The 25,687-nt window shown below is 38.2% G+C and overlaps 1 protein-coding gene across 12 annotated transcripts in view; it reads left to right on the top strand.

The window, feature by feature from the left end:
* The window catches only part of cep170aa (centrosomal protein 170Aa), a 128,822-nt gene that overhangs the window by 30,205 nt on the left and 72,930 nt on the right, over nt 1–25,687 (top strand). For all 12 annotated transcript variants that reach the window (XM_048601222.1, XM_048601223.1, XM_048601219.1 and 9 more), the window contains 7 exons: nt 11,621–11,710; nt 11,973–12,051; nt 12,912–12,970; nt 13,201–13,333; nt 15,785–15,943; nt 16,656–17,126; nt 20,137–20,783. In XM_048601222.1, coding sequence (XP_048457179.1) covers nt 11,621–11,710; nt 11,973–12,051; nt 12,912–12,970; nt 13,201–13,333; nt 15,785–15,943; nt 16,656–17,126; nt 20,137–20,783 — 1,638 coding nt within the window. The remainder of the gene's footprint in view (nt 1–11,620; nt 11,711–11,972; nt 12,052–12,911; nt 12,971–13,200; nt 13,334–15,784; nt 15,944–16,655; nt 17,127–20,136; nt 20,784–25,687) is intronic.

Genomic DNA, 25,687 nt, shown 5'->3' with positions numbered 1-25,687 from the left:
TGTGTTCATCCAGCTCTACACCTTGTTATCTATAATGTTTTGATATCAACTGCTTTCTGAAGTAGCGAATTCCATAGGCTTAGCATACTCTGGGTGAAGAAATTTCTCCTCATCTCAGCCCAAAATGGCCTGCCCTATCTTTAGACATGACTCCTGGTTCAGGGCTCCCCAAACATTGGAAAAAATCTTTTGTTAATAGAGTTTACCTATCTAGTGCTGCGTGAATTTTGTGGGTTTCTTTGAGACTCCCCCCTCATTCTTCTAAACGCTAATGAAGTTCGGATTGTGTTGCAGTGGTTCAGTATGCAATGCTTTTGTTTGTGCATTCTTAAATTAAGGAATGCTTTACAGTGTGACTGAGATCTATACCTGACCTGGAAGTGTTTGGTTCTGATTGAGGTGAAAAATGATTGTGGTCTTCTCAGTGAGGTGTTTTACTTGTTAAAATATAGTTGACATAGGGTTGAAATGAATAATGGTATAAAGAAAATTTCTGGTATCAGGGTGCCCAGACGTTAAAAAGGTCTTTGATCTTCTTTCCACTTTCTGGTTAATCTTTACTGCAATCCTGTGTTGCAATAAATAAAGAACAATTTCCTTTTAATCCATTTGTTTTTCTTCAGTAATTCAAAGTAAGGAACTAGAATACAGTTAAGCATATTCAAATTATCCTGACGATCTAATTTAAGTGACTTTAAATAGATGTGTTTGCAAGATCTTTGTACTGTACATTGTTTGCCAAAAGAGAGAGAAATTCTAATGGGTGTTAATAGGATGTAGTGAGAATGTGATTGGCTTTTAGTGTCGTATAGGGTCGTGTGATTTGCCTAAATGTTGAGCTTTTCCTATGAGAAACTGCCTGGATGGAATTTATTTAAACTTTAGAAATTGTTGCTGTTCTTCTAGAAATCCAACTTTTGCAGCTTTGCACCAAGATATCTGAAACCTCTATACTTAGCTGGCTTTGAATCTGTGTATGTTAATACCACACATGGATGTGTGGATGATACGGTGGCTCAGTGGTTAGCACTTCCTCACAATGCCAGGGACCTGGGTTTGATTCTACTGTTGGGTGACTGTCTGCATGGAGTTTGCACATTCTCCCCGTGTCTGCACGGGTTTCCTTCCAGAGTGCAAAGATGTGCAGGTAAGGTAGATTGACTATGCTAAGTTGCCCATAGTGTCCAGGGATGTGCAGGCTAGATGGATTAGCTGTGGGAAATGGAGGGATAGGGTGGCAGTGGAGGTCTGAGTGGGATGCTCTTCATAGGATGGGTTCTATGTCCAAAAAAGCTTACTGTAGCGAGTTCAGATCTATTAATATTTTCTGTTGAATCATTTAAGTATAATTATTGAACCGGATTTCCTTTCTCAGTGGGAACAAATGCTGAGACATTTATCGCCATTAATGACGCGACTGCATTTGAACCTGTGGCAAGCTGTTAGGCTAAAATCAGGATGTTGAAGTGTGCCTCGCCTCACTTCATCTCTGTCCTTCTGGGCCAATTTCTTTTTTTAAAGAGCTTGTCTAAAGGCCCTCAAATTGGGCAAATGTTTCTGTACTGAAAGTAAGCTCTGATAATCACAGACTTGAGTAAGGAGTCAATCTTTCCAAATGCTTGTGTGTCTGACCACTAATTAAACAGATTGTACTTTCCCAATTATGATCCATCAAGAGGCAGGATTAGGCCATTTGGGCCCTTCAGTCTAATCTGTGTGATTGTAGTTTCAATCTCACTTTCTTGCCTGTCCCAATATCTTTTGATTCCATTATCATTTTTTTTCCCCTAATAGAAATATTCACTGTGCTGCCACCCTTTTCTGAGGAGAGTTTCACAGATTGTCAATCCTCTGTGATAAAATAATTCTCCCCATCTCTATCTTAGTTAGAAGACCCTTTACCCTTCAAGTATCCCTTAATTTTAGACTCTCCTACAGAAGAGAAACCCCCTTTGAGCATCCAATCTATCATGTTACCTCAAGATCTTTTATGCTTCAATAAGCTAACCTCATTCTCCTAAACTACTTTCAATTCAGGCCTAACCTGACTTTTGCTTGTAAGATGCTCTCAAACCAGAAATCAGTCTAACAAACTTTCTCTGAACTGCTAATGCTAATAAAATGCCATGTAAGAAAGCCAAAATCATATACAGCATTCTAGATGTGGTCTTTTAACAATTGTGGCAGAACATCCCTGCTTCTATATTCTCTTCTCCTTGCAATAAATGACAATATTCAGTTTGCTTTCCTAATCACAAGTTTACCCCATTATACCCTACCTACCAAATTTTGTTTTCTCAATTGCTTAACCTATGGACAAGTAGTCCTCATTCAAGGTTGACTTAATCTTCTTTTTGTCTTGGTGTTGATTATTCTTTGTGACCTGTTTTGGTGTCTTCCATTCCAAAGAAAAGTCTTTAGACCTGAAATATTAACTCTTTCACGCCAGATCTGCTGAGTTCTCTAGCATTTTCTGGTTTTATTTCAGCCACTAGGTGGAACCTGGTCAATCAATCAGTATTGTACATTGTTACCTTTTTTTATTTAATCTTTATTTACTAATGTATAAATTATCCATTTAAAGAGCAGTTGGTACAGTATTTCACCTTGGAGGGGACTGGTGTAAATTCTTAATTTTCTTCTCTGCTAAGGAAGACCCTGTGAAAGATAACTCCAATTTTAACATTGATTCCTATGGCAATCAATGCTTCACTTAGTCTTTTCACATGAAGTTTTGATTTTGCAAGAATACAACTCTGAGGACACTTTACATATCCTTTTGCAGACTCCTTGTATTTTAGAATTCCTGGGATTTTTCATTTGTACTTGTATAATCTCAATATGTCAGCAAAGTGCATTTGCACAGATGCTAGTTGCACTATTCTTTGGATTCATTTTGGATGCATGATTCAGCAGTATGGAGAAGACACTTTGGTCATCCTTAATCAGCACGCAGTTTTCATACAGTCATTAGAGTTGTATAGCACGGAAACAGACCCTTCAGTTCAACTTGACCATGCTGACCAGATACCCTAAATTAATCTAGTCCCGTTTGCCAGCATTTAACCCATATCCCTCTAAACCCTGCCTATTCATATACCCATTGAGATGCCTTTTGAATATAGTAATTCTATCAGCCTCCTCCACTTCCTCTGGCAGCTCATTCCATACATGCACCACCCTCTGCATGAAAAAATTGCCTCTTTTAGGTCCCTTTTAAATCTTTCTTCTCTTGTCTTAAACCTATGTCCTCTTGTTTTGGACTCCCCCCATCCCAGGATAAAGACCTTGGCTATTCACCCTATCCATGCCCCTCATGATTTTATAAACCTCTAAGGTCACCCCTCAGCCTCCAATGCACCAAGGGAAATAGCCCTGGCCCATTCAGTCTCTCCCTATAGCTCAAACCCTCCAACCCTGGCAACGTCCTTGTAAATTTCTGTTGAATGCTTTCAAATTTCATGACTGACTTTGTTCCTATAGCAGGAAGACCAGAATTATTCCCTCAGTATTGGGTCGTCCTTTCAAAAACCATTTACAAATCACAATTGAGATTGTACTTCATCAGCTTTACTAATGAATGTTTCATTATTTACCGAAGTAAAATATGCAATTGAGTAATTGCTTCCAGAATTGAAAAGAAAATATTACTTTGCCTTTTGAGTTTTTGTTTCTGACATGCACAGCATATAATGAGTACTGCAAAATACCTGGGCCAGGATTTAGTGCTGTGTGCAGAAAGTGTTGAGACCGGCATCTTCAAAGAACTTAACTCTGTATCCTACCAGTGAGAGAATTTGCTGAATCAAGCATCAGTTAGGCGCTTAAATACTGTCTAGCAAGCTTGTTCAATCAAGAATCTTGCCACAGAAGTCCTGCTTTGTCTGAGGTCAGTAGCCTACCCGAGCTAAAAGTGTCAATGAAAGCTGGTCAATCATGAAGTGCAACACTGGCAAACAGATAATTTTGCTATCTGAATGGAGCTGACTGGGCTTGCACTGATGTAATTAAGTTAATCACAGCCTGGAGCAACGTGTAACTTGGGAAATTGTAGGTGATTTTGTCTAACTAGTAGTATAGAAATCCTTCAGATTTTTACAAAGACAGCATTTAATACTAGCATTTTCTTACGTTCAGGTCTTTGAAAACAGTCTTAGTTTTGGGAATTAAAGTTTTAGGGAGGACTAAGAATTGAATGCCAAACACCACCTTGAGATCATGCAAACAAATCGGGAGCAGGAATCGGCCGTTCACCCTCTCACTAGACTCTTTGTTCCCTAACCTTTTTGGGAGGTTATTTGTGCCATCTTTTGTTTAGACAGAACCAAAGTATGTCTTCCATTCTTTTGTTGTTTCTTTGTTTCTCATTATGTTTCCCAGTCCTCAGGCTTGCTGCCTTATCTGGCAAATTTGTGTCTCCATTTTGGATCTAATAATTTCTTTTGTAAGCCACGTTTGAGCCTCTTCTGTTTTTCTGCCAGATAGGAATGAATGATTGTTTTAACTCATGCACATGTCCTTTAAACATTAGTATAAACCAAAGAACTGCGGATAATGGAGACTTGAACAAAAACAAAGTGCTGAAGAAACTCAGCAGGTCTGGCAGCATCTGTGGAGAGGAAATCAGAGTTAACGTTTAGAGTCCAGTGACCCTGATTATAAAAGCGGTATGTGAAGAGAAAAGGACTAGTGAAGACAAATGTAGGCCTCGTTTGGTCAGAAACGGGGTAAGTTATCATGGGGAAACAAGAGATAGCAGACCAACTAAATACATATATTGGTTTTGTTTTCACAAAGGAAATACCAGAAATGTTGGGGAACACAAGATCCAGTGAGAGCGGAATTGAAGGAAACCCATATTAGTAGGTAAATTGATGGGATTAAAGGCCAATCGGGCCCAGTCCTTGAAGTGCCCCTGGAAATAGTGGATGCATTGGTGGTCATCTTTCAAGATTATATGGGCTGTGGAATAATTCCTATGAATTGAAGAGTTGCTAATGTAACTCCATTTTTTTTTTTAGAAATAGAAAGAAAGCCAGGAGTTACAGGCTGGTTAGCCTGACATCAGTTGTGGGGAAATGCTAGAGTCGATTACAAAAGATTTAATTTACCAGTCTTGGTAATCAGTGACAGATCTGTCAGCATGGATTTACAAAAGGGGAATCAAGCTAGACATCTGGAATTATTTGAAGGTGTAACTTGTAGAGTTGATAAAAGGGAAACAGTGGATGTGGTTTATTGGACTTTGAGAAGACTTCTGCTAAGGTCGCATGAAGGAGATCAGCATGTAAAATTAAAGTGCATGGCTTTAGGGCTTGTGTACTGACATGGAAAGAGAGTTGGTTGGCAGACAGGAAGCAACCAGAATAAACAGGTCTTTTTCCAAGTGACAGGGACTGATTAGTGGGGTACCGTGAGGGTCCGTGCTTGGACACCAGCTATTCGCATCATATAGTGGTGATTTGGATGGGAGAACTAAATATCATATCTCCAAGCTTGCAGATGAAACAAAGCGGTTGGGAGGGTGAAATGTGACCAGGATGCAGAGATGCTTCAGTGTGATTTGGACAAATTCAGTGAGTGGGCAAACGCGTGGCACATGAATTGTAATCTGGAGAAATGAGAGATTATCCATTTTGGTAGCAAAAACAGGATGGCAGGTGATTACCTGAATGGTGACAGACTGGGCAAAGGGAAGATTCACAGATCTGGATGTCTTTTTACATCAGTCACTAGAAGTAAGCATGCAGGTGCAGCATGGGGTGAAGAAGGCAAATAGTCTGTTGGCCTTCATAGCAAGAGGATTCGAGTAAGACTCAGGGATGTCTTGATGCAATTGTAAGGCCCTTAGTGAGACTGTACCTAGGGTGTTATGTATAGTTTTGGCCTGCTTGTCTGAGGAAGGATTTGGAGGGAGTGCAATGAACGTTGACCAGACTGATTCCTGGGATGGCAGGACAGATGCATGAAGAGAGACTGGATTGGTTAGGGTTACATTTATTAGAATTTAGAAGGATAAGAGGGATCTCATAAAACCTGTAAACTTCTAACAGGGTTAGACATGGTAAACACAAGAAGGATGTTCCCAATGACAGAGAAATCTTGAAGCAAGGGATACATGACTGAGATTACAAACGGCTTCACCCAGAGAGTGGTAACCCTGTGGAATTCTCAGCCACAAAAATTGGTTGAGGCCAAAACATTGTATGTTTTCAAGAAGTTGGATATAATTCTTAGAGCTAAGGACATGAAAGGATATGAGGAGGAAGCAGGAACAGAGTACTGAATTTGATCATATTGAGTGGTGGAACAGGCTGGAAGGCCTATTCCTATTTTCTGTGCTTTATGTTTAAAGACACCTGTAATTACCACTGTACCTTTAGTACATGCATGTTTCATTCTCTGTTTAATTCCTGCTCTTTCATCTCCACGACAGTTTGGGGGCCTAAGCACAGCCCTCCACAATGTTTTCTGCCCCTTGGCTGTTTCTTAACTTCAAATATACAGATTTCATATTATGATTTTCTGAGCCAGTATGTTTCCTCAGTATTGCAATGATTTGTCCTTTACTAACAACACTCTCCACCTCCATTCCCTTTTTTGTCTGTCCTTCCTAAATAATGAATACACTTTTACTTAATATTTTGTTCTGATTCTTGATCACCCTGCAGCAGTGTCCCTCTAATTGCAACTGTATTATATTCATTTGTGTCACTAATTCATCTTTGTTACTACAAATGTTCCATGGATTCAGAGTCAAAGCCTTTCGACTTGTCTTTTTAACTTTGTTAGTCATCTTAGTTTTTTTTTGCATTATGGCCCATTTGTTTTCCTCCCATGTTTTTATCTGCCTTCCATTTTTGCTTCTTACCTTTTTCTGTCTTTTGTTTGTCCTTGGTGGCGTGGTGTAAAGGTAGCGTTCTCTTCCCTCAACATCAACAAAACTAAAGAGCTGGTCATTGATTTCAAGAAGCAAGGTGGAGGGGCACTCTTGTATCTATATTAATGGAGCTGAGGTTGAGATGATTGAGAGCATCAAGTTCCTAGGAGTGGCAATCACCAACAATCTGTCCTGGTCCACCCACATTCTTGTGATGGTCAAAAAGGCACAACAATGCCTCTACTTCCTCAGGAGGCTAAGGAAATTTGACATGTCCATGAGGACACTTGCCAACTTTTATAGCAAGTATTCTATCTGGATGCATTGTGCCTTGCTATGGTAACAGCTCTGCCCAGGACCATAAGCAAGTTGCAAACACGGCCCAGTAAATCATTTAAGCCAACCTTCCATCTACACTTGCTGCCTTGGAAAGGCAGCCAACGTCGTCAAAGACCCCTCCCACTCCGGTTATAATCTCCTTCCAACCTCTTCCATCAGGCAAAAGATACAAAAGCTTAAACACACTTACCAACTGGTTCAAGAACAGTTTCTTTCCTGCTGTTTTTTAGACTTCTGAATGGACCTCTCAAATTTCAAATCTAATGTTGATCTTCCATTTATGTGTACCTTCTCTGCAGCCATAACATTGTATTCCTCAGCCTGCTGTATACCCCTGTGAACTCTGAATGGTATGATCTGCCTGTACTGCGCACAGAACAAAACTTTTTGCTGTACGTAGGTACATGTGACAATAATAAATTAATCAAATCAAAATATTAGCTGACAATGGGTAGTGTGGTAGCAGCCCTTGTGATGACAAGGCATGGTGTGGGGGGAAAGATGCTACAGCACCTGTTACTATTTTTCCAAACCCCTCCCCTCAAACAAAAAAGTTACATGCAGCCACAGGTTACTGCAGCCTTCCTTTACCTGGCCTTGTGGTCACCCGTTCCCGTTCAACCTGCTCAGTCTTTACCTGTATTGTGACCACCTCACTGTACGTACTGTTCACAACAGTCTCAACATCAGGTCAATTTACCTGCAGCTCCAGCCCGAAAAAATATGATGAGACAGTAGCTGCAACTGGGCACACAGGGACACAAAATGTCCATGAGTTCCCACATAGTGCCGGAGAAACATCACGTCGCGAGCTCTGCTGCCATGACTTACATTTCAATTAAGCTTCTAGTTACTCCCTTTAAAGAAAACTGAATATGCTAGGGACCTTATTTCACTCCAAACACTTGCTGCAATGCAAAGTTCTTACCTTAAGTCTTTGGAGATCTTTCCTTAATTTTTAACACTACTTCCCTTATTTTAGTTTCATTACTTAATTATCTTGGCCCTACCTTTCTCAGTTAAATCCAAGTAAAGCTGCTTGTTTAAATGTATACCCTTATCCAATTTACAGCAATTTGTAGACAGTCCTTAACAATATGCTACTGCCTATGGCATGAGCTTTTATTATCTGTAATAACTTTTTGATGTGATGCCTCAAGTGCCATCTGGAAATTGCAGTACAGTGCATCCGATTGACTATGGAAAAACAAGAACTATGTTACCTCTTCAAAGAGCTCTTAAAAGATTGGCCAAATATGATTTCGCCTTCACAAAACCATCTTGCCTTTGCCTGGATACTTTGAACTTATCCAAGTGCTCTGCTATAACTTCTTAAATAATAGCTTCTAGTATTTTCCCTCATACATGAATAGGAAAGATATGGAGGGATATGGGCCAGGAGCAGGCAGGTGGAACTAGTTTAGTTTGGGATTATGTTTGGCATGGTTTGGACTGGTTTGACCAAAGCTCCTGTCTCTGTTGTATGACTCTGATGGGGGTTAAGCTAACTGACCTGTAGTTTTCCACTTTCTGAATAAAGGATTTACATTTGTTGTTCTCCAGTGTAATGGGTCCATCTCCAAATCAGAAAGTTTTGGAAAATAAAGCCGACACCCTAAGATCATAAGACATAAACCAGATGGCTTAATTCTGCTCCTATCAAGTCTGCTCTGCCATTTGATCATGGCTGATACATTTCTCAACCCATTCTCCTGCTTCTTCCCCATAACCCTTAATCCCCTTACCAATCAGGAGATATTTATCTCTGTCTTAAATACACTCAATGACTTGGCCTCGGCAGCCTTCTGCAGCAGTGAGTTCCATAGATTCATTACCCTTTGACTGAAGAAATTGCTCCTGATCTCAGTTGTAAAATGTGATCGCTTTACTCTAAGGCTGTGCCTTCAGATCCTGAACCAGGGGTCATGCCTAAAGATAGGGTAGGCCATTTTGGTCTGAGATGAGGAGAAATTTCTTCACCCAGAGTGTGCTAAGCCTATGGAATTCGCTACTTCAGAAAGCAGTTGATATCAAAACATTATAGATAACAAGGTGTAGAGCTGGATGAACACAGCAGGCCAAGCAGCATCAGAGGAGCAGGAAGGCTGATGTTTCGGGCCTAGACCCTTCTTCAGAAATGGGGGAACGGAAGGGGGTTCTGAAATAAATAGGGAGAGAGGGGGAGGCGGATAGAAGATGGATGGTGGAGAAGATAGGTGGAGAGGAGACAGACAGGTCAAAGAGGTGGGGATGGAGCCAGTAAAGGTGAGTGTAGGTGGGGAGGTAGGGAGGAGATAGATCAGTCCAGGGAGGACGGACAGGTCAAGGGGGCGGGATGAGGTTAGTAGGTAGGAGATGGGGGTGTGTTTGAGGTGGGAGGAGGGGATAGGTGGGAGGAAGGACAGGTTAGGGAGGCGGGGACGAGCTAGGCTGGTTTTGGGATGTGGTAGTGGGAGGAGAGATTTTGAAGCTTGTGAAGTCCACATTGATACCATTGGGCTGCAGGTTTCCCAAGCGGAACCTTCAGATCCTAGTGTCTCCTATTAGTAGAACGTTTTCCCATATCCACTCTATCCAGGCCTCTGTTCTGTGAGTTTTCATCAGATTCACCCCCTCGTCCTTCTAAACTGTATGGAGTACAGACCCAGAGACCTCAGCCACTCCTCATGTGACAAGCCCTTCATTTCCGGGCTCATTCTTGTGAATCTCCTGTTAACACCGTATTTGTATTCGTATCTGCCAACTGAAACTCCATGTTAGCCTGAAGAGAATCTGGAACTAGAACTTCCAAGATCCTTTGTGCTTCAAATTTCCGAAACCTCTCCCTCTTTTAGAAAAGAATCTGCGCCTCTCTTCTTCTTAAAGTGCATAACCCTCTCTCTTTGCCACCTTGCATGCCATCTGTACATCAACTATCTCATTAGCCACTTCCTTTAAGCCCCAAGGATGAGGTTCCTCAAGATCTGGGTACTTGTCAACCCAAAGCTACAATGATTTACTCAATACCACATCTTTGGTGATTGTGATTTTCTAACTCCCTTCAATTTCTTGATTTATTGTTGCTTCTTCTATAGGAAAGACGTACAAGATATCTGTTCAATTTATCTGCCAATTCATTATTTTCGATTATCAATTCTCCAGTCTCTCTCTATAAGTCAGTGCTCTCCGTTAATTCTTTTCTTCAAATAGTTGTCAGAACTTTACTGTTCTTTAATGTTTCTGGCTAGCTGTCTTCTGTACTTAATTTTGCCCTTTTTTTTGGTAATTTAGGCTTTTCTTTACATTCTGTCTACTCTCCAGACTTGGCTTCTGTCTTTGCACAATCATGCTTTTTCTCTTTTAGTTTGATACAATTTTTAACATATTTAGTTAACTATGGTCTATCCCTTGGAATTTTTCTTACTTGTTGGAATGTTTCTATTCTGTACATTATGAAATACCCTCTTAAATATCTGCCTCTGTAGGCACTCATGTCAAATTAGTTGGATGTATTGTTGCATTCAAAGGAAAGGAGCCCTGAATGAGCCTCCAAAAAAAAAGTCAGAAAGAATAACAAGATAAGTTATTATAGTTGGCTACCAGATTGAATAGTGCTTGATGTTATTGCTCAAGACTTTAAGTGAGTAGCTTGACCAACCAATAGTGACTCTCGAACTCTCTAATTGCAAATGCACGTGAAGCCCCAGTTTTAGTCCGTGGGCAGTGAAAAACTTCTACCTTGAAGTCTTCAGAGATTAAAAGAATTGCTGAGTTTTCCTGCATTGCTAGTGAAATTCCTCCATTATGTGCAGTAGATAAAAATCTTCCCAGACAGCTTGTGGGCAATCAAAGTTACTTCAACAGAAACAAAGCCAAGGTTACACTGTGCATGTCATGGGGATGCTTGTTCCTCAATATTAAGTATGTAATATTGAATCAAGATCCTAGCTTTCGGAGGAAATGAGTGGCCTGGTCCCTGCAGGTGTTCCTGTGTACTATTCATTGCATGCAAGAAGACATCTCCTAAGTGCTTTACATTAATAGAGATGCTAAGTTGGAGGGGCAAAAGGAAAAGTCAAGGGAGTGTCACAATCCGATTTTGAGAATTTTGAAATTATCCAAGGAAGGGGCAAAATGGATGTAAATGCAGTTGATGACCCACTAGCAAATATTTCTGTAATTGATTTGCCAAAAGGTGGTATTTCAAATGAAGATAATTTTAAACTAGGAACTGTAAAGTTAATGTCATAAAGTATTTTGCAATATGGACTCAGTCCAGGGTTGATCAGTCTTCAAAAGCACACAAAATGAGAAAAAGATTCCACATAGCGGTTGAATGAACTTTTTAATATTGTTTCTCATTTGTGCTTTTTATTTGCCCTCTGAGTGAAACAAAAGTGGGAAATTTGTTTTCTTTTACAGTCGCGCAGTGTGGACAAACAGCATGCTGTTATCAACTATAACTCTGCTGAAGATGAACACAAAGTAAAGGATCTTGGCAGTCTAAATGGGGTAAGCTGTTACTGATCAACGATTTTGACACCACCTTTGTTTCGTCTTATTTTGAATCTGGTTTAATTATAGCATTTTTTAACGCATAAAAAATGCTTATGTATAAAACAATTGAAAGTATTGCAAATCTAATGCTTAAAATTTAATAGATTCAGACAACCACAATAAAAAGAAAATGTGGAGATGGCAATAGAATTTCAAGTTTTGGTTCAATGATATAATAATCTTTCTTTAATTTCTGACTGGCATCTTTTGTTTTCAGACATTTATTAATGAAGCCCGAATACCAGAGCAAACATACATCACTCTGAAGATAGATGATAAACTTCGATTTGGATATGATATCCTTTCCAAATAACACTCTCATTAGTAAACAATAAAATGTTAATAGAGTTACAAAGGGTCTAAAGCATTAGAAACAAGCCTGTCAGTCTAACTTGTCTACTCTAGCATTTACACTAAATGGAAATCACCACCTGCTCCTCTTTTGTACCATTGGCACATCATTGTAATCATTCTTCTTGATTATACTTCTCCAGTTTCCAATAAGTAATATTTCCATGATTAATAATCCTGGTAAATATAACTGGTATAATTGTATAGGCTTGAAATGTATGCAAGAAGAATTTGTATTAATTGATTTTTTTTTTTATTTTTGACTTTCAATTCCCCCCCCCCCAAAAAAAAATCACAAGCTGTGTTGTAGCCCGTAGGGTGCCAACATAGTCCTTAATCACAGTTGTGACTGTTCTACATGATTCAACAGGTTATTTGATGGAAAGTCATCACAGCTGAACCTGATCCTTCCTTCCCTCATGACATACTTACTTATTTACCAGCAAGGAATTAAATGGTGAACAACAACAAAAATTCAACTCTATTTGTTTCTACCTTTTCTGAACACCCTCTCGCATTTAAGAATCTCATGCTTAATGCTTGAGACTATCGCGTGCTATTTGATCATTGCACTTATTAAATATATAATTTTGTACCTGATGGAGTATCAGTGATTTGAACTGACATTTTAGACCTTAAGACTGTAAGATATTGGGGCAGAATTAGGCTATTCAGCTTCCTGTTAATCTTCAGCTAATTATCACTACATTACCAGCACCAACCAGCAAATATGACAGTTAAATTATGATAGTGAAATGTATTTTAGTTTGCAGTGCTGTTGTTTTTGATCCTTAATGTGCCTTACATACCAATTTGTTCACTGTAGCAAGAGGAGAAGTGCAAGTCCCAGAGGAAGCACTGAAGGTAAGGCTAGCAAAGCTTGCCTTAAAGTTGCCTGTGTCAAATTTTATCGCAATAATCAAATTGTTACAGCGCAGAATGTGGCCATTTGTTCCATTGTGTCTGCAATATTAAAGTAAGATAGTAATGAAATACTTCGCCATTTTTGGTAGTAGGATGTAATGTACTTATTAGAAAGTATAGAATCTGCATGCTTAAAGTGGAGTTTTGAGACTATTGAATCTTATTTTCAGCATGAGAAATTTACAAGCCAGTTGCAGTTACCACAGAAACTTTCAGAGGCTGAAGGATCAGCAGAAGCTCCAGATAGCTCTGTTGAGGCCAAAGCTGAAGTGATGGTTCATGTAGAGATGCATAAAACTTCAGGTAATTTATAAATATTTATATTATTTTATTGAATGATATTTGTTTTGAATTTTATCTCAAATATTGCTGTATTAAAATGTGTTTCAAATCATCTGTTGCATTAATACTAATGTGTACCTTGTTGAAGGGCTCTTTATGCAGTCAGGTGGTAACACCAGATAGTCAACTATTTTTCAGGAAGCAGAAATGGATGAATAAGAAAAAATCTTCAAAATAATATACTGAAATTATGAATAGCAAAGGAATAAATTTCATTCTTAAATAGTGTTGAACTCAACTTAGACTGTGTACGTCTTTATAATTATTTGAACCATCTACAAAATGTGCTGGAGTAGATTTTTTAAAAACTAAATTGATTGAATTAGTAAAGGGTCTTAAACCAAAAACATGCAGCTGAATGTGACTTCAGTCACATTAACATTATAGCATTGATGATGTTGTGTTGTCCAAGCTTTAGAATTTAAGACTTCTGAAGCTGATTCTTTTTAAATTTTGAGTTTCTATGAACACCAGATGTTGTACTTCTCATTCAATAAAAAAGTAACTAGTTCTATGTGCATAACTTGTCTAAAAATGATACATAAAAATTATTGATATCCTCACACCTGTTAAGCTATACAAATATATTTGTGCATGTGGTATTGTATGAGTAATCAGAGGCTGTCAAATTTTGTCTTCCCTGAAGTGGCTTGGAACATTTTTGCTATCTTATTTAAAGGCTAGTTTTACATCTTTAATTATAATAAACAGAAAAGTTATCAATATCTACTTGTTTAGTAGAAGTGGATCTAGCCTAAGGCACTAGTCAAAGCATTATGCAATACAAACTTCCAACTTGATGAAAAACCATTAATAAGTCACAAATCAACCTCACCTGTGCAAAACACATTCCAAAAATATGCAGCAACCTCTTCAAGCTTTGCTGAGATCTCTGCTTCTTGGAGAATCGTCAGCTGGATTTTCTGAAATATATTCCAACATAGCAATCCAGCCGAGTTTCAATCAAATGAAAAGAACAGATTTGGAATGGCTTTAAATACCATCTGAATTGAGACTAAATTAAATCTTTGAAAATACCCAAGTTTTTTTAGAAAAACCATAAAACATGGCCCTAAGCGTTTTGTTTTGTCTTTTTTTCCAAGCTGTCGCTATTGTTTAGTATCTGCACCTCTCTACACTCTGCAAATTGACATTTGCACTATAGGTTTAAGATCTTTGATTTTTCATAGACTATTACCACACAGAAGGGAAATCATTCAGGCCATTGGGTCTGTCCACCCCTTTCAAAGATCTGTGTAGTTATTTCCACTCGGATACTTTTGCCATATCCCTGTAAATATTGCTTCTTCAGTTTTGTCTTGGTCCCTTTCTAGGTCACAATATCAGAATATCTACCTCCTGTTAAGCAATGCTTTCCACATTCTAACTGATCATATGAGTAAAACCAGTTTTTTCTCCTGTTGCTTTTGGTTCTTTTGTCAATCACCTCAAGCCTTTAGCTTCTGTATCCACCCTTCTACTATTGGAAACTGTTTCATTTATTTACGTAAACGCTCCATGATTTTAAAACCTGTTAACCTTTTGTGCTGTAGGACAATTTTAGCTTCTCCAATTTATGCATATTTCATGTAATAATTTCAGCTGGTTTCATGATCTTCTGTAGCAAATGGTATATTTATAAAATTGAGATGCTCTATAATTAACTTTTAGCTTTTGTTTTCAATTGGTCCTTGTCAAATTTTCTATCCTTTTTTTAATGAACATTTCAGTTGCTTTTCTTGCATAGCTTTCCAGTTTTTCCCTATTTAAGCTTTTTGTCTCTTCTATCCTTTATTCAGTACAACTGTACTTAATTGTATAATTGGTATAAGGTCCTAATTGTAACTGGCAGAATGTTTAAAGTAATAAAGATAAACTTTGTGGTCTAAAACTGCTGCTGTAGCTGTGACCTATAGTTTCATAACTAGTCAGCTGCCGATAGCTATTTCAGCCTCTTTAGCTGTGAGCAGCCTGCTGCATGATGTAATAGTTCTCAATTTGAACAAGGTGGCCAGTGCGAGTGTGAACAGACTTCAGCCAGTGTTGAATGCTTTGAAATATATCACCAGCTCAAATATTTGCCTCTGTGATTGGACTGTGTTTTTGTGCCGTAGACAATTGTACCACTATAGTAAGTTTAAAGCAAGCCCTCATGAAAACTGAAAGAATACAAATTTAGTAAATATGGCTTTAACCTTATGATGAATTTATTTACACAGAGTATCAGCACGAAAGAAAAGTATGCTTTTTATGGTTAAAACTGAATGTTCTTGCAATTAAGTTCATCAAATTACTTTTTTGCAAATTTATTAAGTTATTTATTTATTTACATTCAAATTCTCACTTTGTTGACAGACACAGTACATGGGAACTAATGCTCCTTGGGTTTCCATTTTTCTTGACATCTATTAGACATTTCTGCCATACCTGTGGCCCGTGGTACCCCTCTATATGGCCAGCCTGCTTGGTGGGGTGAAGATGATGCAGATGATGAAAATTCAAGCAAGCAAGATCCCAAGCCTGGGAGTGTGAAGATGGAAAGCAGTGCTACAGGAGGTAGAAGCCCAAGTGGTGAGTCTCTGCAGTATTAACTTGTCAGCAGCTATTTATAGACTAACAGTGGTAGGATCTATATTTCAGTTGCTTTTAAAGAGAAATGCTGTTTGTTTCTGGAAACAAAAGTACGCATCTTAACTGATATGCAGCTAATGTTGTGATGTTGATTTCTCCTTATCTTTTCCTCTCCTTTCACGTTATTGTTAAGCATAACATCTCTGGAAAATATTTTTGTTTTTGTTTCCCCTTTAGAAGTGCTTGGTTTTCATTGGAACGTCTCCCATTTGAAGTAAGGAGTTCACGTGGAAAATTACTAGTGTCAACCTGTAACGAATGCATCATATTACCAGATTAGTTTGTTATGTTGTTATGAAAGCTTCTAATTAATGCACAAAAACTGATTTTAAATTAAGTTCCATTAATATAAACCAAAATTGGATGCATTTCTGGTATTTGTTTTTGCTTTCAGACAATTGTCAAGAAATTTTTCAGTTTCACTGAAACGTAGAGAAGAATTCAATTTTTGTTTGCAAATTATATGTCATTAATTGTACTTGAGTGAAATCCTGATCAATAAATGTTGTCACTTCTTATTCCTTGTGGGAAGTAGTGCAGCTTTAAAAGAAATTCTTTTGATATCTGCTCCAGGAAAGATTTAAGTTGTGACTTTTTTTTTATGAACTTTAGTCCTTATGTAGTGAATTTCACTGTCCTAATACTTTTTCAGAAGATGCCAAGGAAGTTAGTAAACCCAAAGAAGATAGAAAAGACTTGGAAGAAGTAATTTATCCATTCTGTAGAGAGCCAAGCTATTTTGAAATCCCTACTAAAGAATTTCATCAAGCTGCTGTGTCAATGGAAAGTTCGATTCATGAAATCCCTACAAAAGATACAGAAGCCACTCATGCAGTTGTTCAAGGGCATGCTTCATTTACTATTGAATTTGATGATCATACTCCAGGCAAAGTGACAATCAAAGATCATGTCACCAAATTCACACCCGAGCAGCGTCATAAGCAGAAGAAGTCTCCTCCAGCCAAAGAGCTGTCTGGACTCCAGGCTGCAATGAAAGCAGCAGAAAGCAAAGTGGCTGACTGGTTGGCACAGAATGATCCTCCCAGAATGAGACGAGAATCAATGGATGATGATTGCAAAAGCATAAAGAGCGATCTCTCTGTTCAAATGAGGCGATTAAAAGGTAAGATTCTTGTTAGTTATCGAGAGTGTTATGTAAATATTGCAAAAGGCTGCAAATCGATTTTGATGTTTGATTTATTATCTCACACGGCCATATCAAATGTCATTATGTTTCACTCCCCTCTCTCAAACTGCTGACTGACAGTTGTTCTGAAGAGCAAAGATAACCCTTTTGTCCCTATCATCTATTATGTTAAACTTATTTCTCTTGTTCTTTTCAGTCTCACCTCAACCACAAATGTTAAGCTAATGTACCTCTCTATCATTAAAGTTGACACTAACCATTTAATTCCTACAATCTCCCTTTCCTTTCAAAGCTACAATACAGCATTGCATTGCTGTAATCAAATCCACAAATTGTATCTCCTAGTGCTTTTCCCGTCTGTGTCCTCAAACTGTCTAACATTTTTATAATGGTGTTATCTATGGGTTTTCTTTTCCAACTTGAGTTGAGTCATAGTGGAGATACCTGGATTGTATTTTTAAAAAGGGCAATAAAAAGGCACATTGGAATTTTGTTTGGACAAACCACTTCTTGAACACCACATGATTCCAGTTTGTTTGCTTGAACTCACTTCAATGAAAATAGCAGACAGCTTTCAGGATGTATTTTATGATTATGCTTGTTCTGTTTGAACGTTGTTTTGCAAACAGTTGGAGGCTATTTTGGGGTTTTCACTTGAGGGAAGCCTGCTTAAAAACAAGTTGCTGGGCTGTGCCATTTGTTTCCGAGCATCTTAGTGATGAATCATGTGTGAAAGCTGATTGCCCACTTAGAGTAACTGAAGACTCGATACTATGTTTCCTGAGCAAAGTGTACTGCTTCGCAGTACAAAGTGTTATCTACAATCAGTCTTATCAATGAATGTTCAATAACTACGTGTTCAAGATTATTTTAAAAACCCTTTCCCCGTTCCTGTATAGAATCAAGTTAAACAACAATTTTTCAAAACTGGACCTTGCTTCAGTTTGCAAGAAATATATTGTTCTTTCCTAAAGTCAGGAAAGTGATGGGCCATTGTTGAAATGAAAAAATATTGCAATTGATGCAAACTTGTTTAATGAAAATGTTAACCTGATGGAGCAAATAGTAAGAGTATTTAAGCGCAAAATACTCAAAAAAAGCATGCAGGTATATTGATTCTCGTTGTTTTTGATCTTCAGATTTTAATCAGTTTTAAAGTAGTTCAGTAGTGATGGAAGGACAGTGGAGAGTAATTTAAAGAACAACGATGCTCATCCACATGTATCCCAAGGCATAATACCAGAGCCCAAGTCTGTTTCCTAACAGATACATTTGTACTAAGAAATTTTTTAGGTGGGGGGGGTGAAGGAAGATGAAAGAGGAGTTTATAACTTGTGGTTCCATTAGAAAAAGGGATTTATCCATCATTTTTCTATTCTATCTGGTCATTTAGCAACCTCAAAGAACATAAAAACTGACTATTTAGCATCTTTGCTTGAAGTATTTAAGCTGCTGTCTTCCAGTTGCTTGGGGTTGGTTAATTCAGTTAGCTGGAAGGCTGGTTTGCAATGCAGAGTGATGTGCCAACAGTGCAGGTTCAAACCCACACTGGCTGAAGTTACCTCAAAGGACTCTCCTCCTGTCTGAGATGTGGTAACCCTCAGGTTAAACAATCATCTCTTATTAGAGAGCAGCCCTATGGTCTGGTAGGGTGACTGTGACTGTGACTAATGTTGTTTGCCTAATTCCAACTTTGAGGAACTACTTGATGACCTAAGGCACTTTAGTCTTAAACAGAAAGAAAAAAATAAAATGTCTCTGGGAAGGTTTATGAAAGTATGTAAAATAGGCAAGGTAAATCCAGAAGATTATTTAGGGTGGCTGAAAAAGATAATGCGTACCTAGAGTTTAAAGGGTAAGTTTTAAATTGTCAGTTATTGCATGTAGTGGATTATTTATTTAGCACTTAGCAACTTGAAATGTGCATTAATTTTATAAAATACATGTAAATCTCTATGTTTAATTGTATGTGGTATCTGAAAGACCACATCATTTTAATATGCTGATATTTGACCGTCTCTGTGAAACAAAAATAACATTGGAAATGCCAGGACTGAGTATCTGTGGAGCAAGGAAAAACTTAACATTTCAGTTTGAGCCTTTATTCAGAGCTTTGCGTGGCAGCTTTTGCTGAAGATTTCAACTTTTATTCAGTGAGGGAATCATTGCACATTTGATAGAAAAAATTAAGGGACCAGATGATAAGTTATACAGTAAAGAAAGGGAAAACCTAAGCAACTGGTGCTTTACTAGCACTGATTGCAGTCAGTCATGTGCAATTTGTGTGCTACTTGTTTTTGTTCTGCTAAGCTTTTAGGAGATACCTTTTTATATCTGTTCCCTCTTGCTTTCTCTAGCCTGTTTTTAAAACCTGTATTTGTGATTATTAACTACTGAATTCTTGGGGAATGTCCAGAAAATACTTCCATAAATGGGAAAAGGTAACCCTTTTGAAACCATTAGGTGGATTTCTTCAAGCATACAGTTGTTGTGAGCAAAAGAAGTATTTAGCAAACTTTGTTTACATTCATGTTGAAATTGTCACTTCTCCCTTGTAAATTTTAATGCTTTGTCCTTTAACTAGATATGTTTTTTAACCTTTTCCTTTTGAATACATAGAAAGTAATGAATCAGCCTTAGCTTCCTAAGTATGTGCACAAGGGAAGAATAGAGCAGCTGTACTACTTGGCTCATTTGTAAAAGGACTGCAACTCAGTTTTTTTCACTTGGACAATGGCAAGAGATTTGAGAACAATAGCAACTCAGTTCTGCCCTAGAGTCATTATTCACATCGTAAAATGCTTATTGTTTGAATTGTTAGTATTATTTGTCACCATTTCAGAAGCACCCACCAAATCGAACATTGCATACGTGAGAAGTTTTTAAATGTTGTCTTATCTTCTCCTCTTCCATTGAACATAAAATACAAGCAGGTATTTTTGAACTTTTAGAAGTTAAATTTTAAATGCTTGATTTCTTTTTAAAGGGAGTAAACATGATGATGGAACACAAAGTGATACAGAAAATGGAAATGGCCAAAGGTGTGCTCGCAAACACGCTGCACTTGAAGATCAATTGAGGATGTATCGTGCAGAACAGAGGCTTCATCAGAAGATTGCAACTTCAGAAAAGGCCCATGAGATTCCTTCAATGAATAGGACTGCCTTTATGATTGAGTTCTTTGACGATCACCCACGCAAGCGACGATCCTATTCTTTCACACAGATTTCACCAGCTGTACCCCAAGAAGGTCCTCATCCGTTTCCACCTGCAAAGCTGGACAGGTCTAAAGGTGGTGTAACTGACTCGAAGACAAGTTGTTCAACACATCAGCCAAGTCCCCCTCATAGTAAATCACCACACAGTGTACATGAGCTTCAAACAAAACACTTACAAAAACAAAAATCTGATGAACTATCAGTTCCTTTAATATCTACCCAAACAACACATTCAAGATGTTCTGGTAGTACTGGGCACAGACAGAATCAAAGTCAGCACTTGGAACAACATATAAAACTTTCTCCATTGGCCACAAAGGAAAATGAGGATGATCAGAGTGATAAAGGAACATACACCATCGAGCTTGAAAATTCCAATATAGAAGAGGAGGAAGCTCGTAAAATGATTGACACGGTAAGAGTAAAGAATACATGTTGTGCCTTGTGAATTATTTTTAAGTGACATTTCTGTTTTTGTATTTATTCACTTATGGGATCTGAGAAAGGGAAGACTTGATTTTATTTGCTATTTATTGAACCATTATTCAAGTACATCCAATAATTGGGGGGTGGGGGGGGAACAGGGTCAGGGCATGATGGGGTCAGGGAGTGGGGCAGTGGAGACCAAAGTGATAGCGAGAAAAAGTGGAGGCTGGTAGAGTAGATAAGGGGATCAAGTCAAATAGTCAAAGCAGGCAAGCTTGGCAGAGAAATGAGGCAAGACTGACAAATTAAACCATCTTTACTTCAATGCAAGAGGCATGACAAGTAAGGCAGATCAACTTAGGGCATAGTTAGGAACGTGGGATTGGGACATCATAGCTATCACAGTTATCACTGAAACATGGCTTGGATGGATAGGATTGGTAGCTTGATGTTGCGGGATGTAGATGCTGTAGGAAGGATTGAAAAGGAGGCAAGAGGAGAGGGAGTGGTGTTTTTGCGTAAGGATAACATTATGGCTGTATGTAGGGAGGATACACCTGTGAGACCATGCAGAGTAGCTATGTGGGTGGAACTGAAGAAAGAAAGGGATGATCATAGATATATACACATGGAAACAGACCCTTTGGTCAATTGGTCCATGCAGACCACATATCCTAAATTTAATCTGGCCCCATTTTCCAGAACTTGGTCCATATCCCTCTGAATCCTTATTCACGTACACAGCCTTTTAAATGTTGTAATTGTATCAGCATCCACCACCTCTTCCTCTGCCAATTCATTCCATACATATCTTGCCCCTCAAGACACACCATTCCAAAAACTTTAACAACTAAGTTTGTAGTCAGAAAACACCATGCCAGTGCTTTTCTTTTTAAAAGAGCTGTCCTATTATCTCTATTCCTCAGCTTTACCTAGGACTTTACAAATTCTAAATATGATACAACAGCATCTGATTCATTTACCAGAAGCAGTGGCTTCTGTCTGAACCGCTCACTGATTTTGATGCTTTCGAAGTCTCCCTTTAACTTTCTGTACCCTATAAGGAATGCAGACCCAGCTTATTTAATTTTGCCGTATAACTGAAATTCTTCATCCATGGTATCATCCCATTAAAACCGCTCTACCCACGGAGACCTTGACATCCTCCGAATGGAGTGTTTAGAAATGTATGGAATTACTCAACTGAAGTCGAAAGATTTAAGTTTTATAGTCACTATTGTTTGTGTTCAATTAACACCCATTTGCAAAGCTGCCTATACTGACTTGTCAATTTTCCTTTCCACTTCTAAGATTTGCAAATGTGTTCTCAAGTCAATCTGATCTTGTAGCCTGTAAAATAGCACAATTTGGATTATGCTTATTCTGTTCCTTGCAGTGCACATGACTTCACACTTAAGCATATTAAATTGCACGTCATACATCTGCCCATTTTACCTGGTTACTTACTTGTAAAGTCTGCTGCTCTCCTGTTTTGCTATTACTACACTTGCTAAGTTTTGAACTGCAAATCTCAACTGTTCTCCCTGCATCCAAATCCACTTACTCTTGTATAAAGTATTTCTAATAATCAACCTCTGGAGGATTTCAGTGCACTTCTCTTTTGACACAGAAGTATTTGTTCACTGCTACTGTCTGCTTCCTTATTCTTTAACTAATTACATGCTCTAGTCAGGACCCTCTCTACCATAAAATTATCCAGCAGTTGTGCTTATCTTAGTAGGCAAATGCTAGCAACAGTTTTCTGATTTACATAGTTCTTATTGTATGATAAAAATAATGGATAGTAATAAGAGATAGTGAGAAGGAAGTAAGAACATTTAATGGCAATGAGAGATATCTGGAAAAGAAGGGGTGGGGAGTGGATGAGAATCTATACTGGAACAGAACAAAAACAAACAAAAACTGTAACAGGCTGTTTGAGAGAGGAATATTTGAACTAGCTTGGCAAAAAAATGTATAGATTTACCAGTACCAAATACAAGATTTGAGATCCAAAGGCAGAGGTGATAAATTTGAAATAATTTTAGACCACAGTCATGCAGTATTTGTTTCGAATTATAATACAATGAAATATTTTCAAAGACCTGTTTCATTCTGTCTGGAAGAACTAGCTTGACGGAGTGTTTGTAAATGTAGAAGTTGCTTTATAGATTAAGGTTAATCATGAAAATACTACACATCTGTTAAGCTGATTATAATGTTGAGGTTCATAACATTCCAAAGAGAAGTTTGGACTGTTTACCTATCTTTTTGCCTGTATATATCTTATTGAAATACTCCTGTCTGATCAGATATGTGCCACAAAAGTTAGGGTTGAATGTTAACTTGTCTAAAACCAATTAAGTAGCAAGGTTGTGCACTTGATGGTAAAACATCTTACGCTCACTTTAAGGAATTGTTGAATGTGTTCATCCTTGTAAATGGAATAGGAATTCATTAAGTTTTCATTGAAAGAGGAGTTGCTGAAAACTTCTTCCTGCGTTTAAGATTTTTGAGCATAATGGGAGCAGCCTCACTAGCAATGGCTTACTATCATGGATACTAGCAAGAGTGCAGAGCGACAGCTTTTGTCAGATACAATTCACTGCTGTGTTTAGACATAGATACTTGACAATGAAGGTACAGATGTACCCAGAGCAGGGAGCCAATGACTTGCCTATACATCTATTTATAAAGACAATTTTAACAGCAAAATACATCAATATGCAATGTGCCACTACCAGTTAGAGGCATCCAAAACCAACATGGCCTAAATTCTTATGTCACTAGTGGTATGTGGTTTCCCATGTCTTCATTAAGGAGATCATGCACAAATTAGAGAGAGATGACTTTACAATTTTGTTACTGACCAGCAGGCGAGGACACAAAACAATAAACCTATTAGATTTCACACAGTAGAGTGTGCCGGATGAGGGATAAAATCAAGAAGTGAAATTGAATTTACTAAATCTGGCAATTTGAGCTGGCACCAGAAATATAACCAAGAAAGATAGTGGCCTGGATTCTTGCCTCCATTCCTGGGTTTCTGATTTTTCATTAAGGCCTATTTAGTGTGTGATAACAGTGTAGAGCTGGAGGAACCTGACCCGAAATGTCAGCTTTCTTGCTCCTTTGCTGCCTGGCCTGCTGTATTCCTCCAGCTCTGCACGGTGTTGTCCGACTCCAGCATCTGCAGCTCTTACTGTCTCTATTTAGTGTGGACTGGTTTAGGTCACCAAGGCTACAGCCTGCGTCTTGACCAGGCTGGTTCCACTGGCGGTTAGGCACATTCTAGTCTTCAGTTTTTATGGATTTCAGCCAGCATTTTTTGAAGAGGCGTGGTTCATGATACCACAGTGATAAAGTGAACCATGGTCTGCTCGAGGGAATCATTTTGCAAAGTATTGCTTGCTCTGTTCCCTGGAACTGAGAAAGTTGAGGAAGCAAATTGATTTAAGGTATTAAGAGGAAGAGATAAGGTTGTCAAAACCTTCTGGTTAAGAAGTTTTGAAGTTTGTGAAAAAGAATTGGAGCTGGACGTTTCAGAACTGTAGTTAAACAAATCTGCATGTCAAGGATGCTAGAAGTTTGGTGCACTTTTCTGCAACTTTCTTGATGAAGGATATTAGAATAAGGGACGAAGATAGTTGGATGGACCTGGGTCACAGATAAATCATGGAGGAAGAAGCTTGAGCGACTGACACCTTTCTACTGTTCCTACTTCCTGTTGTAAATTAAATTTTGAAATCATCTGTAGTTACTCAACAATTATTGTTACAGCTTTATCCCAGATTTTATGGTCATGTAAAGTGTGACTAAAACAGGATTAGCACTGTGTCCTCCTTCACCCTGTAAGATCTGGGAACCAATTAACAAACTGCAATATTACTCCACAGGCACAGACTGCTGATCTTTTGTTATTTACATAACATGCACGTGTAAACTGGAATGCAGGGCCGCCAGAAGACCAGTATCTAATTGGAGAACACAAATGGTGGTAAAGCAAATGAAGTAATGTTTCTTTACATCTTGAGAAGACCGCATTCTGGATGTGTACCCAAATTCCTTCACTGATGATCTCAGCACCAAATCATTCAATTATAAAGGAAATTATTAAAGGCTTCTTTAGAATTCAGCTGTTTGTTATCAATATTTTTTGCGCGATATGGGAGAAGAAACTTAGGTGCTTGATTGGAAGATAATTATCAGCATATTTGTAATTTATTTTCATTCAGTTTAACCCATAAGTTTGTTTTAGGAATATAGTACTGAAATTTCCTCTACCATTTCCTGCACGTTCTCAGCAGAAATTTTTTCCATGTGTACTGCTTCCTTGCTTTAGAGATTGTATAATAATTTTCAAAATCCGTAAACTACAAGGAGATTGTAATTGTGTGAAGAAAGCTATTCCAGAGTAGATTTTGATCTGATGAGCAGACAGTATGGGGTGCTGTTTTTCAAACAGTAATAAAGCACCTGCAAATGCTGAAATGTATTTTAATGCAGTGGCTACTTATTAGGTTGATAAGGGTTTTTTCAAATGTATAACTGCTGCATGGTATAATTTGCAAGAATCTGTAAAGCATCTTTGTCTTGGTTTGTCAGTTCCAGTGATACTGCAATGTGCACAGTAGCACACCTCTACTAATCGGACACAATTCATTTTGAAGTGAATGCTAAACCAGTTAAGCATAATGTTGGATCGCCTCTGGTACTGACTTCCTTCTTTAACGATGCGCCTGATTCCTTCCTATTATTCATTTTTGGACTTGGGTGTGTTTGGAGTGTTTGATTTTTACCTTTGGCTGTTGAATAACCTAAATTTGGTTTATTTAGGCACATCCTTCAAATGAGCTCAAATGTGTTTGCAGAGCAGACTGGAAGTTCTGTATA

The sequence above is a fragment of the Rhincodon typus genome, chromosome 9 (genome assembly GCF_021869965.1).
Source record: "Rhincodon typus isolate 14 chromosome 9, sRhiTyp1.1, whole genome shotgun sequence".
NCBI lineage: Eukaryota > Metazoa > Chordata > Chondrichthyes > Orectolobiformes > Rhincodontidae > Rhincodon > Rhincodon typus.
This window is presented reverse-complemented; position numbering and strand designations above follow the sequence as displayed.